Genomic DNA, 16,688 nt, shown 5'->3' on the forward strand with positions numbered 1-16,688 from the left:
ATATCAGTGCAAAGACTGTAGAAACTATGTGAAGAACAGTTCTTTGCATCGGATACCACGGTCTATTGAATAGATGACTATCAGCACACAATATAGATATAGTATTGCGATGAAGCTTTAAAACAATTTAGTTTGCAATCCGGCATTTGTGGACTTCGGGTCTATACAGCTCCAGAACGCTCGGCCGTGTATGCAAGAAAAGTAATACCACGCCAAAATAAAACCAGTTGACAGGATGACTGAATAGTTGTTTTATTGTGTTCAAGCCTGTTTTTGGCATCTTCTTTACTTTTTCTTTTTTCTAATCAATATTATTAAACAATTTACTGTAATAGTTCTTATGATATGAATATGAATGGTATGTGTAATGAAACGAACCGCAGTTCTTAAATTTTATTTTTTTAAAACGTAATTAAGTTGCAAATTACATCAAACTAACGTGAATACCGGAATGCAAACAAAAATGAAACTAAGCTTAAAGACATTGTGACGTAAATTGACGTCATTTAGCCCTTCGGAAAAGCCAAAATATGAGTCTGCAAAAATGTAATTTTTCCTGTATTGATTATAAAGAACACAATGCAAAAAACTGTTCACAAATATGTCGCTAGATTGCTTGGTTGCATTGCGCCTGATGAACCACAGGGCATGGGACGCTTGCTGGAATTGGAAGGTTTTAAAGTTTGGACAACTGTAAGCATCTACCCGGTAAATTCAACGCAGTGGATAAACCAAAAAAGTTTTAAAAACGTACTTTAACATCACTGACTAAACGCACAAATTTGAGTTTCGAAACTATTAGTCTACTGTACTAGCCTACCGTTTAATGACACATTGGATAAATAATGTCTGAGTGGATACAAAAAAAGAGGGAAAAGAAATGAAACAATGGTCACTAAAGACAAAGAAAAAAGAAGCCGAAACTCCTATTTGTAATTTATCAGTTAATGGAAATTTTTTAAACAGGTACAAAAATTCAAATATCTCGGTACTATGGTGAATAGGATGCAAGGGATGAAACAGAACTCAACATAATAACAGCCCAAGCAAAAACAAGTTTTCCACAAATGAAACCAATTCTTTGCAATAAAAATACCTCGAAAGACAAAGTTTAGAGTTTTAAATTGCTATATTTATCCTGTCATTTAACTCTAAAACATAAAACATCTCAAAAATATGGCTGAAAATTTTAATGTTTTTGAAATGTGGTGCATCTGTAAAATGCAACGTACTTCATGGCTTGCAAAGAAGACAAACAAAGAAGTTTTACAACAAGTAAACAAAACCAGATCTCTGTTTAATGACATCAGCATAAATACATTGCAAATGAGTTTTCAATGCGCACTACCGTAAGACACAACATGTTCGGTTGTAACAAGTTCTTGTTAATTGTTTGAAAGTTATTATTTTTGTCATAAATTTGCAGATGTTCTTCTGTAGTTTCGATTGTTTTCAATATCCTGACTAGTGACTTTGTCTTATAGTGCACTAAGTGTAGTGATTCTAGTGAAGGAGAGGCCAAGAAGAAAAGTATAATTTCTGTGTTTTTTTGAAAAACTAAGTATTCATTGGAAGGTCATAAGTTCAAATCCTGCTGGAGTTACCAATTTTTCTTTGACTGCTGCAAGAATAAGAAACAAGCATTCACAAGCGCACTGGTAGCACTTTTATCTCCATGATTTCTTATCTGTTATGCTGTTAGCAGCTAATTTACCCATGCTATGCTGTTAGCAGCTAATTATTATATTATGCTGTTAGCAGCTAATTTACCCAGGTCCGATGATTGTTTAATAAATTTAATATCTGTAGCCTACCACTAAAATTGTGTACAAAAATTTGCATCCCCCCCAATGTTCAAAAGTCGTCTAAAATTTGATAAATTGTTGAATTATTGCCCCCAATCCTAAACTAACTTCGGCACCACTGTTTGTAAGCCTAAATCAAACCTAAAGTACCGGTAAGCCTCTGGATTTCTCCCAGAACTGTGTATCATTTCATCACTGTAATCTCTAGATGACGTTGCTGATATCACAAAAGCCTGCTAGGTTAAAGGCTATCGCTGACTCAAAATCAGTTGCTGGTAGCCTACTTAATAACCATGCCTTCATTTAAGGCAGAGGTGACGAACCTGCGGGCCGCATGCGGCCCGTCAAAGAGTTTTGTGAGGCCCGCAAAACGAAAATCGTTCATGCATTAAAGACAAAAGACATCTCAAAGCTGTTTTATGCATTCACTGGTAGCTACACCTTTTCTTTGCTATTTTCTTGCCCTAAACACTAACTTTCAAGGTTTAAAGTTAGAAAATAGGAAAGCTATAAGCCAAAGTTGTTGACACTATTCACCAACTTCACCTTGTATTTTTGGTCGATTCCAATCTATGACGTCATAGAATTTTGACAAGCGCTAAGTTGTGTGGCTCGATAACTCATGTGTAATTGACAAAGTGGCCCGCGACCGCAAAAAGGTTCGTCACCCCTGATTTAAGGCTACCGTACTACATTGGCTCATTGGCTGCACAGCATCTGGGACGGTTGATTAAAAATGACCAAACACACTGAGTAGCGTACTCCCGGGCCTCTGCTTTAAAATCTTAATAATCGTATGCAAGCTAAGTGATTTAGCGTACCGTAAAGTCAACTAAGCCATCAGTACACCAGTAGGCTTCGAAAAATCAAACTGATCGGCGAGACGTAAATGATACCGGTACGGCATTTAATGAAAAGAAAAGCTAGTGTGTTGGGATGGACATTTTTAGGCTAGCCTACATAATTAAGCTTACTTAGTGCTTGACAACATTTTCGCCCAATCTACTTTATCAAACGCTTTTAAATCCGCTTCATGCAACTCAAGAGATGTAAGATGTTGTGAAATAGCCTGCTGCAATTGCTTCTGAAATTATGGCTGTCACGTGACGATATCCTGTTACGTGATTGGAGTAGATGAATATGTTAGGTTTCAGAAAATTATTCTTGCACAGATTAGAATATGTTAGGTTTTATCCACCAATTATCTCGAAAACCATGCTACATTAGGGCACAAATTTTTGTCAGGAGATGCATGAAGTCTTTAAACGTAGAAAAATGCAAAAAAGTCATTTTCGACAAAATGGCGCATATTAGGTCTACCAAAATCACGGGAGCCCTGCAGCCCGCGGTATTTGCTCAAAGCAAGAGTATTCCAGAATCCGACTCGACGCCAGTGAAGCGAAGCGCGTGACGTCAGAGAGATAGCTCTCGAGCGCTACACATGTGACACAATCTACCACAGCGTTTTGAGGGCACCTTGTAGTGGCCGACAAGAGGTAGCCTACTTTAATCAAATAATTTTGCTTCAAGTAATCACTCTGCCTAACTAGATTTAAAGCAATGCCATCCGTAAGCAGAAAATAAGCAAAAAGGGTTTACTTCTTGGTTGAAAATGTTTACCTTTCCCGACATGTTGGATCAAATGCCTGGCCAACGCAGTTTTTGAAGTCATGTTTCGATTGGTCAAGCAAAAATACTAAGCTATACGCTTAGCCGAAGCAGCACCAGTTTTCGAGTTAAACAACACAAACCGTTCAGTGATAAGTACAGAAATCAGTAGGCTTAATAGCAGCAGATTTTACCTACTGAAGCAGTAAAACATAGCCTGCCTTAATCCGACAACGATTTGTTCTTGGTGAGAAACAAATGAAGTAGTAGCCTATCTACAGTAGAGAAAAATACTTGAAACTACCCATTTCACTCAAAAATTTGTTCCTTTTTAAGTTGGTACATTTTTATCTTAGTAGCAAAAAATGGGCCCCCCTCAAAAGTGAAAAACCCAAAAACTACTCGTTTATCCTTTACAATGTTATGCTAGGGAAAAAAGTAGCCCGACTTCCCCCCTCTCGGAGCCCCTGCCTATGATCTACAATCCCTACTTTTACATAGATTTAACGTCTGCGCGCGTTGTGTCGATGTGGAAGAAAACTAATTTGCAGCGTATGACTTTATCGAACTTATGTTTAACTTTTTAACTTTTTTGAACAAGTTGTCTTGACCATGTGTTGAACTCTGCTTGAATTTCCATATTTGGACATTTTTTGCCACATCTGCAAGGCCTTTTTCTGATCTGGAGAAACTAGATACACTCCAGACAAACAAGTGTTAAACATTCCAGATTATTATTTTTTATGTTCTGGCATTCGGTCGCATCATTAACTGATTCCAGTGACGTTCGGTGGCTTAAACCGTTGGGAAAGCAACTTGGAAATATGCTGCAGCAAGGTAGTAGGCACGAAGGGCGTAACCGTCGGGCGAAGCCCGAAGGCGTGTTGCCGAAGGCAACACTTCCAGCGGGAGGTCTGGGGGGCCTCCCCCAGAAATTTTTGAAAAACACTTCCAATTTGGTGCGCTCTGAAAGCATTTCCAAAACAAATCAAAAATAAAAATCTGTCAAATTGTGCTTCGCCTATGTCGTGATCATACATCCATTTAATGTTTAGAAGTCATGAACAATCTTAATTTTAACGTTGCAGGACCAAAATCCTGTGTTAGACATGGAATAATAGTTGTCTAAATGTTTAATTTGTCATGAATGTTCATTCTCAGATATTCAGTTAAGCCTACACTACAAAAACTAACACTTAGGCCTAAACATTACAACCGCAAGCAATTTGTACAAAAAGCTGGATAAGTTTGCCTCCTGCGTATAGAAGCTTAACAAACTAAATAGCCTATTGCATCCGCACCTGAACGTTCATTGGCGAAGTAACGTTATATCAACGCTGTAAAAAGGGCAAAGGCATGACTATGAAAGCTAGTACAGTAGGCTAAAGTACATGGCGAGGAGACATCAAAAAACAGCAACAAGCTTTTTGGCATTATGATGCTGTGCGTTTACCGTGACGAGATACAATTCTGACGAGTTAGTCTAGTCGCTCTAGCGAATGCACGCATTGACGTCACTGGGAAAGCACAACTAACCTACCATAACACATCTGATTGGCTAAGCAGCTGGTGACGTTTTGCAAAACGGGTGAGGATTGGTTAAAACGAAGGCGTTTTTTGACATTTTTGAATCTGGGAAAGCAAGTTTGATAGTTGCTTACCTGGAGCCTCAGTGATTGTTTCTGACAGAAGCGTTTGCGTCAATTGGCATTTATAGGCAAAACATGCGGTTTGGTGAGGACTTAGACTACTCACAAGCGTTACGAGTAATTCTAGTCACGAATACAGTAATTTTCAAGTTAAAATAGACGTGATAAAAATAATAAGTTAAACCTAGAATTCAGTCATTATATTTTGCATAGTTTTTGCTAAGGTAAGCACTGCTTTCCTTGCTTTCCCTCACCGATCGTCACTGACTGATTCGCATCAGGATTTGTTTGTCAAGCGCAGTCTCGCTCTTCTGAATTTTATATCCATGCCTTCAAGTGTCACAAGTTCTTCTGTTCATTCATCGTCTATCAACAATCCGAACTCACAAAAATAAAAGAATTGAGATTCATAAGCTGCCTCTTGTCATTGAAGTAATCGATACGTTCAGCAGTTGTCTGCTTTTATTGGGGTCACCTATCAATTCACTTCAAACTCACATCAATTATTTCTCAAGACGAAAATCATAAAACAGAAGACGCTGCAATTGGATTTGTAAATTTGGTCTCTTATTGTAACGTAACCTATTTAAACAAGCAAGAGGGTCAGTCAGTGCCGGTCTTTGGGATGTGCAAACCGTGCAATCGCACAGGGCCCGCAATTTACTCAGAAAATGCAGTAATTTTGTCATTTCCAATGGAAAAATTCAACAAGGGAATTCAACAAAGGAATTAGCAACAAGAAAACATAAAGACTCAACGGGTGCAACCTATTTTGTCCCCTGAACATTTCGTACCCTGAAAAGATTGAGAAAAAAAACAACAGAGCCGAAGTCGCTGATCGGAGTTGTCGCAAACATTTCAAATTTCTCTCGATCTTTTCAGGGGACGAAATAGGTCGAAGTTTGATTTTGTTACTCCGATTTCAGGGTACGAAATCGAGGTACGAATTTTTCAGGGGACGAAATAGGTAGCATCCAGACTCAACATAGAGACATAGCTTTATTTCTGAAAAATGCTGAAGAAAGCATGATCTTTCAACCCTTTTGTTATGCCACCATTTTACAGTAATATTCATACCCAAATTTTTGTTGAACATGCTCTCAGAATGCCCCAAATTCAAAGTAATTTTTAAAAATTTTCTAGGGTCCCCCCCCAGACCCCCGTCATCAAGCTTCGCCCGCCTACCGTCAAACCACCCCCTTCCCCTCTCGAAATACCTAGCTACGGTACTGAATTGGATCATTGTCATTGGGGCCCGCAAAGCATATTCCGCACAGGGCCCAAAATACCCTAAGACCGGCACTGGGTCAGTAGACAAATAATTTTGTGTAAACTTCAGAAGCTTGTGGACTGCACACTGCACAGTGCATATACTATAAGCTTGCATTATACTTTGTGCAACATTTGATTAGTCCTGCCACTTTCCAACAAAAAAAAAAGTGCTGCAAACAATCTTATTTTACGGTGAATGCAGTGGCGTAGCCAAGGGGGGGGTTTTGGGGGTTACAACCCCCCCTTTGGCACGCGTGTGACGTCACGATATTGAGAATGATGCTTTCAGTCTCTTTATGCTTGAGAATGGATGCTTGCAGTCTAAAAAAAAATTGCCTAATTTTAAACAAAATTGCATTAAAAGAGCGAGTCTTGCCAATACCAAACATTCTAACATCTCAGCCAGGAATTAGCAACAAGAAAACATAGAGACTTAGCTTTATTTCCGAAAAATGTCGAAGAAAACATGATCTTATCCTTTTGCTATGCCACCGGACAGCACCATTTTACAGGAATATTCGTACCCACATTTTTGTTGAAAATGCTCTCAGAATGCACCAAATTCAAAGTAATTTTTCAAAATTTTCTGGGGGAGGACCCCCAGACCCCCCGCCGATGGGTCGTCGAAACCCCCCCCATTCAAAATTCCTGGCTACGCTACTGGGTGAATGTAATACATGCCTACCACACGCGAGAGCCTACGTGACAAGTTAGTATACTAGGCAACTTTACGGGAAGCATGTAATCGCTGCAACCTATCCTTTTTAGGCTACAGTCTTGAAAAATGGGGCGCGCGAAATCCAGATTCTTCACACCTCATAGCCCAGTGGTTAAGCCTGGCCTATGCTTTAAAAATCGCTTTTCGACCGACCATATTATAACCATTATTGGGTTACAAAGCGCCAGCTAATATGTACAAGATTTTTTCTCGAAGATTTGAACATAATTCTTCATTGACAAAGCTAAAAAACCAGAGCACTTTACAACAAAGGTTACCCGAGATCAATTTAGTCTACAAGTTGAGTTAATTACAAAGTAAATATTCATGGTTTCGTGTTAGCAAAACACAATGTTTGCCCCGATAGCTCGGTGGTTTAGCGCCCGACACAAGATCACGCGGCGCTGGTTCGGCTCTCGGTGTGTGCGCTTAAACAACGCATTTCAGGACTGCTCTCCATTCAGCAGCACCTAGTGAATGGAATAATTTCCCAGCAACAACATTTCAGCAATCGGAAACTTCACTCTATTAATCTCGGTAACCGGCCCTGCGTCAAAAGTCTCTACAAGTAGGCCTATGCGAAACTACAAGGAATGCAAAACTAACTACTATTAGAGGCTTTGACAGTCCGAGGATAAAGATTCAAAACCAACTAACCATATCGGCTGTGTAACAGACATTGGAATCTCTCTGACAGACATTGGAATGTTTGTGAACGTTTGCTTTTTAGTTCCAGAAAACGTTAGCTGAACAAACGATTTAGACATTAAAGCAGTGGGCTATAGCCTACGAAAAAAACTTAAGGACATGCTTAAATCTTCAGCAACCTGACGTCAGCCTAAAGTTTACAAAATTGTTACCCCTAGATCAAAGTTGTAAAACTGATAAACAAAAACGTATCGCAAATGGTCAATTTAACATAGTCTAACTTTGCTTTCTAAACAACGGATAGAGATGAAACAATTTTCAACATTTTTTTTTCGGAAAAAAGTCTTCATAATGATGGCCGAAGACGCTGAGAAGCGTTCCAAAACATAGACCTCACAACACACTGTTTGTTTTGTATCCCGTTTTCCATAAATTCTGATTTTCGTGTTTGAATGGGTCGATAGTTTCCATTCATTAGCCTCGGACGGTTACCTTCAGTTCTTCCTTCTATGTGTATGTGACGTAATACGAGAAACTGTAAACAAATCAAGTAAAAAATATTTAACCAATTTTGACAACTTTTTTTCAACAAATTATTCAAAACATACCTTGCATGCTGCATGTAGCCTAGGCTTGCCTAGTTATTATTTATTAATACAAGTACAGTAATTGTAATGTTTCATGGAGGCTGTAACATTGCCTTTTTAACGTTAAATTCTTATAGTCTACCTGGCTGAAAGAGAGAGCTATAGGCTGGGTGTAAACTGTCCAAATTACGTTTTCTGTGCATGGGGGGTAAGGAAGAGACCCCTTGTACCTGACTCCAGTGTTAAAAGCTTTTAGAAACCTTGCAGTTGGTGCGGAATCTTTTAGTAATCTGAAGTTAGAAAAAATGGTGAGATTACGTAATTGAAAAAGAATGTCTCTTATGCTTGTAGACTTGTTGTATAACTACACAACTATTAATTGTCAATTGTAATATAAATGAATTGACCGATCATAAATTACACACGTATAAGTTGCAAATTACGTCATCTTCTTACGTCATTATGTCGCCAACGGGTGCCTCCATCACTGTAAGAAAATCCGGTTTTTGGATGAAAGAAATGTGACGTAACAATTCTGACCAGTGTGCATTGGGTTGAAATACTCGTTCCTAAAAATGCACATCCATAGCAATTGTATGAAAGCTGAGCTGGATGAGTTGCAAATGAAGAAATGGCACCACTGCCTCTGGCAAAATCAGGCAATCTAAAGCCAACTCAGACAAATAATTGAAAACAAATTAATAGGGTTGAATGGCATTATTCATACAATACATTAAACTAACGGACATAATGACTCCAAACGTATTTTGCAAAAATCTATGCTCTTATCAGGAAACAATCTAATGCATCTAAACAAAAACAAGATATTGTGACTGTGGATAACATGGATTTATTTTTAGCATAATGATCATGCTTACTTGAAGCATAAAAGACACCGCGTGTAGTTCCTCTGCAACACCCGAAGGATGGTGAAAGATTTGAAGCTGAAATAAAAATGTTCGTATCCTTTAACATTAGGCTATTATGGTTAGAATTCAGCTAGAGCTAGAGTGACTTCGACTGCAGTGATATTTCGCTACAGTGACAGGTTTTCGAAGGTCCCTTCACTTGTCGGTAGCCTATATGCGAGCTCTAGGCTATTTTTTTCATACTAAAAATACTTCTTTGCTTTTAGCTTTTCATCAGAAAGCAACATCAGACTACCAGAGTGCAGCTTTTTTTGTACCTTAGAACTTCTTACTCTGTCGTTATTAAATTTTTAATAAGTGAAAGATTAATTTTTCCTAAGATATCTGCTTGTAAAATAAACCTCACTAGATCACTATTCATTGGGTGAGTTAACGCAAAAGCAATTAAGTTACAAAACTATTAAAATAAGGTTGTTAAAAAAAATTGTTGAGCGAATGTTTCTAACAGGCCTATAAAATTTGGTCTTTGCATGTCATATTTTGTATCAAATCACGTCAGACCTACCTCACCAGAGAATCTTTTGCCTTGTATGGTGTGTTCTGAACCTGGCGTCTCACTTGATCCCCACTTAATAAGCATAAAATCCATGTAGTGACGTTTGTTATTCCCAACAATATCGGCATAGATAGAATATTTTGGATCAGTTGATATTTTTACTGAAACAAACCATAAAGAGATTTTTCAAATAAGTCGGCTCAGTTGTTTTATAAGCAATGAGGAAGTTTAAAACGATAAAAAAAGGTTTGGTTTTGTTTTTCTTCAATATGTAAGCAATTTTGCTTTGTTTTGTGAGTACCAATTAGACTTTCGTATGCATGGGGCGTAGTCAGGAGGGAAAGGGAAATCCCCCGTCGAAATATTTTGAATATGCATTTCGCCTTTTGTTGCAGCATCGTTTGACAAAGTTTTACTATTGATTTAGGCTGAAAGTACTTTCAAAAAGCGCTATTTTAATGCATTTTTTTCAAATTTTTTCGAGGGAAGTTTTTTACAACTCCCACTGGGTTCTTTACTTTTGCCGACTTCTTGCCGGGCTCACAGATATGTGCAGTGATAGGGGAGACCGGGGAGGGTTGTTACAATTTTCAGTAAATCTAAGATTTCTCTTTCAATATTGGCACAAAGTTGCTGAAAATTTTATGTAATTTTGCCACATAACCAGTTGTTATAAATACAACATCAAAATTTAACAAAGTTATGTTTACAGGAAAATATTTGCATTAATATATCAATGAGTCAGTTGTAACAAGTCACCCCAGTATCGGGGTGACTTGTTACACAGATGGGGTGAAATGTTACAATTTCAAATAGGCTGTTCTATTAACTAATTTTTCTTACTAAAATACTTAAAACTGATGGAGTACGTTGACACAGCATTCTTGAATTTATTGAACATCCAAAATTTAATAGAAAAAATCATGAACAAACAAATAACATCATTATTGACTATGCATTGTCACCAGGATTGCAAACGCATGCTCTCCATCCAACCATTCATGGTATTTGGCCTCAATAAGGCACCCTTTATTAGTTTTTGGCATGTTTAGGCACAGATACAGCAACAACAGATATTAGTAGAACTTAAAAATGTAATCAACTATTCTAAATAATACAAAATTTGTTATTTGAGTACCAAATTAAGCACTTTTTCCAATTGGGATGAGCAAGCATTACACTGTGTAACAACTCACCCCAATAGTAGTTGGCTGAATAAGATCAACATATGTCAAACATGTGATACTCAGCTTTAAAATATTTATAATGAATCAGAGGTATTGCACTTCAAGTCTGATTTAACTTTGAAGCCAGTTAAATATCACTCATAGTTTTGTAGCAATAACATTTTCTTTGACAAAGCAAAAATTTACTTTTCATACCCTAAAACAGTTTTTCATCAATAATTTTCTACTGCAGCCTTCAAAACGGCTGAAGCTTCGTTTGCACATGGAAACTAAAAACCTGAAAAAAACAACTTAATTCCAGCGGTTGATGTGAACTAATTTAAAAGTTAAAAGGATTGTAACAACCCTCCCTTGTAACAGATCTCCCCGGTCTCCCTTACTTATTTTTATCCTTCGCAATTTTGTGCTGGCTATGCTTCTGTTGGTGTGGGTCAACAAAAGATCAAACTGCAATATGGCCTATATACCATAGTCAGACTTCAAGGGAGCCATTCCAATGCCAACATTCACGTTTAGTGTTAAGCTATGTTATTTGACTCATTTCACACTTAAAGGTCCAGAAAAGTTAGACGAACGTTCAGGGCCGTTGAAAGATGCACTACATCCAAGGAATGCGCTATAGCTTCTTTAAGCTCCCGGACCCCTAAAATTATCCCGGGACCATCAGTGCCTCCTGGATCCCATGTTAACTCTACTGTGAGAGTCAATGCCTCCTGAACCCCATTTACCTCAGTTTCGCGAATGTTTTTGCTGTTGCTATCTTAGTACCATTTGTTTTTTATGCATGGTTGAGTGGTTTGACAAGTCTTGCGTAGTTAATAGGCATGTCAACATGAAGAAATAGGCTTATTAATCCTAACATCCTTAGGTTCTTATTTAGGGGTAAACTTACTGATTCTTCCTGTATTCTCTATCACCCAGCGCACGTTTGTGTTGTTTTTCCAAGCTATCGTATTCATTCCTTCCGAATTATTGCATTGAGATAGCATCGTGTTTATTTGAATATCAATTGGAGACTGACGACTCCCACTACAACTAGCGTATTCCTTTTTAATTGTAGCCCATTTTTGAGGTGGCGCTGTATAGATAAAATAGCCTACTTATTCATTGCAAAAGTTGCAGCTCCTGATATTTGAAACTTACCGTTGAAAAGCAAGTCGAGCTTGAGTTCAAGGAAAATTACCAAGAAATGTAAACTATTGCGGTAGAACGGTGATTTTCTATCGATATTCAGCTTTGGAAGAGAGCCAAAAAAACTTTTTTAAAATAAAAGTTTTGATTTTCAATAGTGGAGTCAATTTATAAGCGTAGGCCTATCGTTAAGTGTCTTTCCAAGCGCTGCTCTATGCTCTTAGTCTTACTGAGCGTTGACTTGACGTCTTTACGAACGTTAAATAAACGTTTTAGTAACACGAAGAAGTCAGGCAAATTATGAATAGCCAGCTTTGGCTATATTCATCAAGTCGGCATTGAAAATGAATTTTTTTTTGCTGGTTTCTTTTCATATTTTATGTTATCTCATAAGACCTACAACTCCTGGTATAGGTCTGCAATATTGTTTTGCGACGATATACAAGTTAATGTAGCTATCTGCTACACTAAAGAGATTGAATAATGTAATCCGTTTTACACAATCAAATATGAATGTATTAAACATACTTGCATGAAAATTATCGCTGAAACCCCACACTCGATGTTCTGGAATGTCTAAAAAATACCAGCTTGTTAAAATATGGATATTAACATTTTAATACGAAGATTGGGCGTAATGTAATACAACTTCCTTTTTGTCGACAATGACTTGCTTGTTCTTTGCAAAAATATTAGGCTACACGTAAGTTATTTCACATTTTTGGAAACATGAATTACGTACTTGAAGCTTTTCTGTTTTACCTCGCTCGCAAATGTAGAACAACTTTTCTTGACAAGATGATTCAACCCACGTTCCAATTTCTCCGTCGCCATGCATTAGCATTATTAAACATTTTGTGTCAGATTCCGAACTGTTTCGGTGGGGCTCGTCCCCTCTCCACTTTTGAAAACCTTCACCCTAAAAGTTTTGATTTGTTAATAATGAAGCATTGATACTTTACATAGACCTAGGTTAATCACATTTTTATGTGTGTAGTTTATGTTTGTATTTTTAAAGTACTGTAGGCTACTTTGTGTGACAACAGATAGGATTTGCATCTCTTTGCATCCAACTCCCAATTGTTCACATTTTGGTTCATTCGGATTGTATTTTGCTGGTGGTTCAAGTCGGGTAACTGAAAAAACTATATGTTTGATATGAAAATCGGAAAAAATGATAAATGTATTGCTATTAGTGACGGTTTATTTAATCTGCTCTTGTCGTGTTTACGGGGTTAAAATTAGAAGAATTTTCAAAATATACACGGCACTGAAGACTAAAAACTAAAAATGTTTGGCTTTGATATTTCTGGCTATATGGTTACTTTATTTATTTTTGTGGTCTATCTATTTTTGGATTGATACGGAAAGCACCATTGTTTTCTCCGATCAATTCAACAAACGTTTTTTCATTGGATCCTTTTAATTCACCTAGCCTATGTTTGAAACGTAAACTGTTTTTAAACTTTTGGAATTTCAACAAAACTAAATTATAAAAGAGTTTAAATTGCAAGGTAAGCTGAGATAAGCTAGTTTTCATTTTGGCTTTTGGTAATTCAAGTTTAATTTACAGTCTCAAAAAATCAAATACAATATTTGTAAAATGTTAACGCCGTACAAAGCTTGAGCAGCACGAACGAGAAAATAGCTTTCTGGGAAAATAAACGGACCAAAATTAACCATTTTGTATAGCATTAGCAATAGCGTGACAAATTTGTTGCAGATTAAATGGAGTTAAGGGCAAAATATTTCAATTGAATTCCTATAATTTCTGAACAACAAAATTGCAGAAAGTAAGACCGAAAATTTTACATTACAAGCAGGCCATCATTTACGAAAAGCACACACCTCCGCAGCTCATTATTTTTCAAACATGTTTTGCCAATGACTATTTTATTAACTTACATAAATTTGTATTGTGCATGTGACCATTACGTTTAATACATTTAAATTGTGATTATGTCACAAGGTGTTTCTCAAAAGTCGGTCATTCAAAAATGATTATCTGTTGGAAGAGGACGTTGTCTTTATCTTTTTTTACTTGAAAATTGTGTTTCACATTTAAAATATTATTTACTTCAGCAACTTTTGGTAAGTAATTGTACTGCAGCAGAATATCTCCAAACTTTTATGAATTTTAGATTATTTTTTACATGTTCCATTTTCTCTACATTTGATGACGTCGTTCTGCAGTTAGGAAATACAATGAAACGAACAGAAATGAACTTAAGAGAGTCAAGGGCACCTAACCACGAAGAAAAAAATGCATTTTTTGATACAACGTATGATGGCTTTCATACATCATGTCTCTAAGTTACTTTAAATTGCTAAAGCTTGCCTTGTTTAAAACTGCTTCTTTGTATCTTTTATTTGTTTCAACAATGTTACTTAGAAACCAAAGCTTGGTCCTTTTTTTCTATTTTTGTGTTTTGCTTCTACTAGCGTAATGGATAAATATAGACAAAACCAAGCCTGTTATTCAAAGTAAACCAGAAAAAATGTTTTATGCAATATTTCATTGCAGGCAGTCTCCATATGTTTTCTTGTTTTTTTTTTAGATTACTTTACGTATTTTATTTCATTCACGTGAATGCCTAAATGAGAAAGAACGAACACGTATGGCACAACAGTAAATGTTGAAAAAATAAATATAGAATCGTTTGTCAAATACATGACTGACCTGTCCTGCCATATGTATTCGGTCTCCGTTAGACCACAACCAATTTGAATGGTTAAAAATCCCTCCAACAAAGTAGCCAATGTAACCAGTGTTTCCCTTCCATTCTTGCGGTTTGTAGTTTCCCTCAGCTTTAATCATGTCTGTCAGACACTCATGAGTGGACTCGTCCAGAATGGTTGCTAAAATGCCTGTGCCTGCCCAAATTGTTCCCCACTGCTCACAGTCAGCAGCTGCATCCTTGTAAGTCATTTTTGTGTTGAATAATCTGTATTCTTTGCTGTAGTTTGCTGTTGTTTTTATTGTGCTGTTCCGTACGTTTAATCCTGTACAATTAGGAGAAAATTTGAGAATTAGTTGAATTTTGACCAAGGGTTGAATATCTTGGCAAAAGTAGGCTATAGCCTACTAATCAACAAAACCTATTACCTTTAGTTGAGCTGTTGGAAGTAAGACAACGTCTATGCAAATAGAATAGCCCATTAAAGTTTAAAATACACTGTAGAAACCAAGCTTTTGTATAACTTTTAAAGAAATACTTTAAATTTTTTTTATAACAGTTGCTTTTTATTATTTTTCACAACATAATTTATCACTTTATACAAAAAGCTTAAAAAAATTAAAGATTGGGAGTCTTTATTATCAGACTGACAAAGCCTCTGATAGGTTATTTCTTGCAGCTTTGCACACTTGTAGAGGCTTTGAACCACTGATGCCGGGCAGGTGACGGAGTGAAGTTGTCGATAGTTGTTAAAGTGTTGTTTCTGAGGAATTATTCCATCCACTAGGTCCCGCTGAATGGCTTGATCTTGAGTCGGACGCTTAACCACTGAGCTACCAGAGTGGACATTAAGTCTAACCTATTAAATACAGTGCCGTAGGACTACTGGATGTAGCCTGTTGGATCAATTAGCTGCAATTATCTTTTTCAATACGGATGTTGACAAACTTGTTTAATACCAGTAGCGTACAATTTTACTCCAACAGCAATTTAGTTGTGGAGTCGATTTGTTCAGATATTAAGCTATAACCATCATCTGCCCGAAACCTGAGTTCAACCAAGCATAGCCTATAGGTAGACCATAAGTTGACAGATAAACAGTTTGTTAAAACCAGGAAAACTTAAGCTACACAAAAACTATCGAGTGCAGAGTTGTACAATTCAAGTTGAATTGCATAGCCTACGAATTAGTGATAATCAGAAACTTGATTACGGGATCCGAGGGGGCCTACTTTTGGACCAGTGTCCATGATGATTTAAGGGCCCGTAACTTATTGGTACCCGGAACTTTTGGATATAGTGTTAGGGTCCGAAACTGTTGGATATAGTGCGTTTTTCGTAGAAGTGTCTTTGCCTAATTTGGAGCCCGAGAATCTCATTCGTACCGTGTTTGTTATCCTCACAACGGCTTTGGTGGTAGCCTAGTATTCCTTTACTAGGATTTGGTGTAAAAAAAGTATTCTGTTTCCAATAACGTTGCGATGCTGTCACTTGCATTGCTAGTAAGGATTATAGGCTATCGATCACTTTTTTTTTAATTTTCAGCCAGCTGGACTGATATTAAATCCTGCTGCACTCACATAGAAAAATTTGTTTTGAAAATTAGTTGTAAAACTATCATTTGTCATGCAACTTGTCGAAAACGAATTATTCTTACCTGATGGAGTTGTTTCTTGCTGATTGATTTGATAATTTGCTAACAGCTGAATTATTGCTGCAATTGAACCAGTTCGTTGATACATTTTTGGCAAAATTTTATAGGCTAACTTATATTAAACAACAAATTAAATGAAGCTAAAATTTATAATCTAAAAGAGCTACAGTCTGCAAGGACAGATCAGCAGCATTTAAATACATAAATCAAAGGAGTCTAGATCGACTTTGACCTGAAACTAAAAGCTCATCGTCCTCTCGAGTAGACCTAGTCTTCTAAAAGTTGTGATCTGGCTAGGGCGTAGGTCACATCGGCTCTGTGATGAC

General features: G+C 37.0%; 1 protein-coding gene across 1 annotated transcript; it reads right to left on the minus strand.

Annotated features, from left to right (window-relative positions):
• Positions 1 to 6,797: 6,797 nt before the first annotated feature.
• On the minus strand, positions 6,798 to 14,826 carry LOC145770805 (carbonic anhydrase 4-like). Its single transcript, XM_082582531.1, has 9 exons — positions 14,711 to 14,826; positions 12,793 to 12,949; positions 12,559 to 12,606; positions 11,792 to 11,977; positions 9,722 to 9,873; positions 9,166 to 9,231; positions 8,744 to 8,856; positions 8,430 to 8,577; positions 6,798 to 8,235 (listed from the first exon to the last, which is right to left on the minus strand). Exons 1-9 carry the CDS (start codon positions 14,720 to 14,722, stop codon positions 8,047 to 8,049), a joined length of 1,071 nt encoding a protein of 356 aa, XP_082438657.1. The 5' UTR covers positions 14,723 to 14,826; the 3' UTR covers positions 6,798 to 8,046.
• Between the last annotated feature and the right edge of the window lie 1,862 nt (positions 14,827 to 16,688).

Source organism: Aplidium turbinatum, chromosome 5 (genome assembly GCF_918807975.1).
Source record: "Aplidium turbinatum chromosome 5, kaAplTurb1.1, whole genome shotgun sequence".
Lineage (NCBI taxonomy): Eukaryota > Metazoa > Chordata > Ascidiacea > Aplousobranchia > Polyclinidae > Aplidium > Aplidium turbinatum.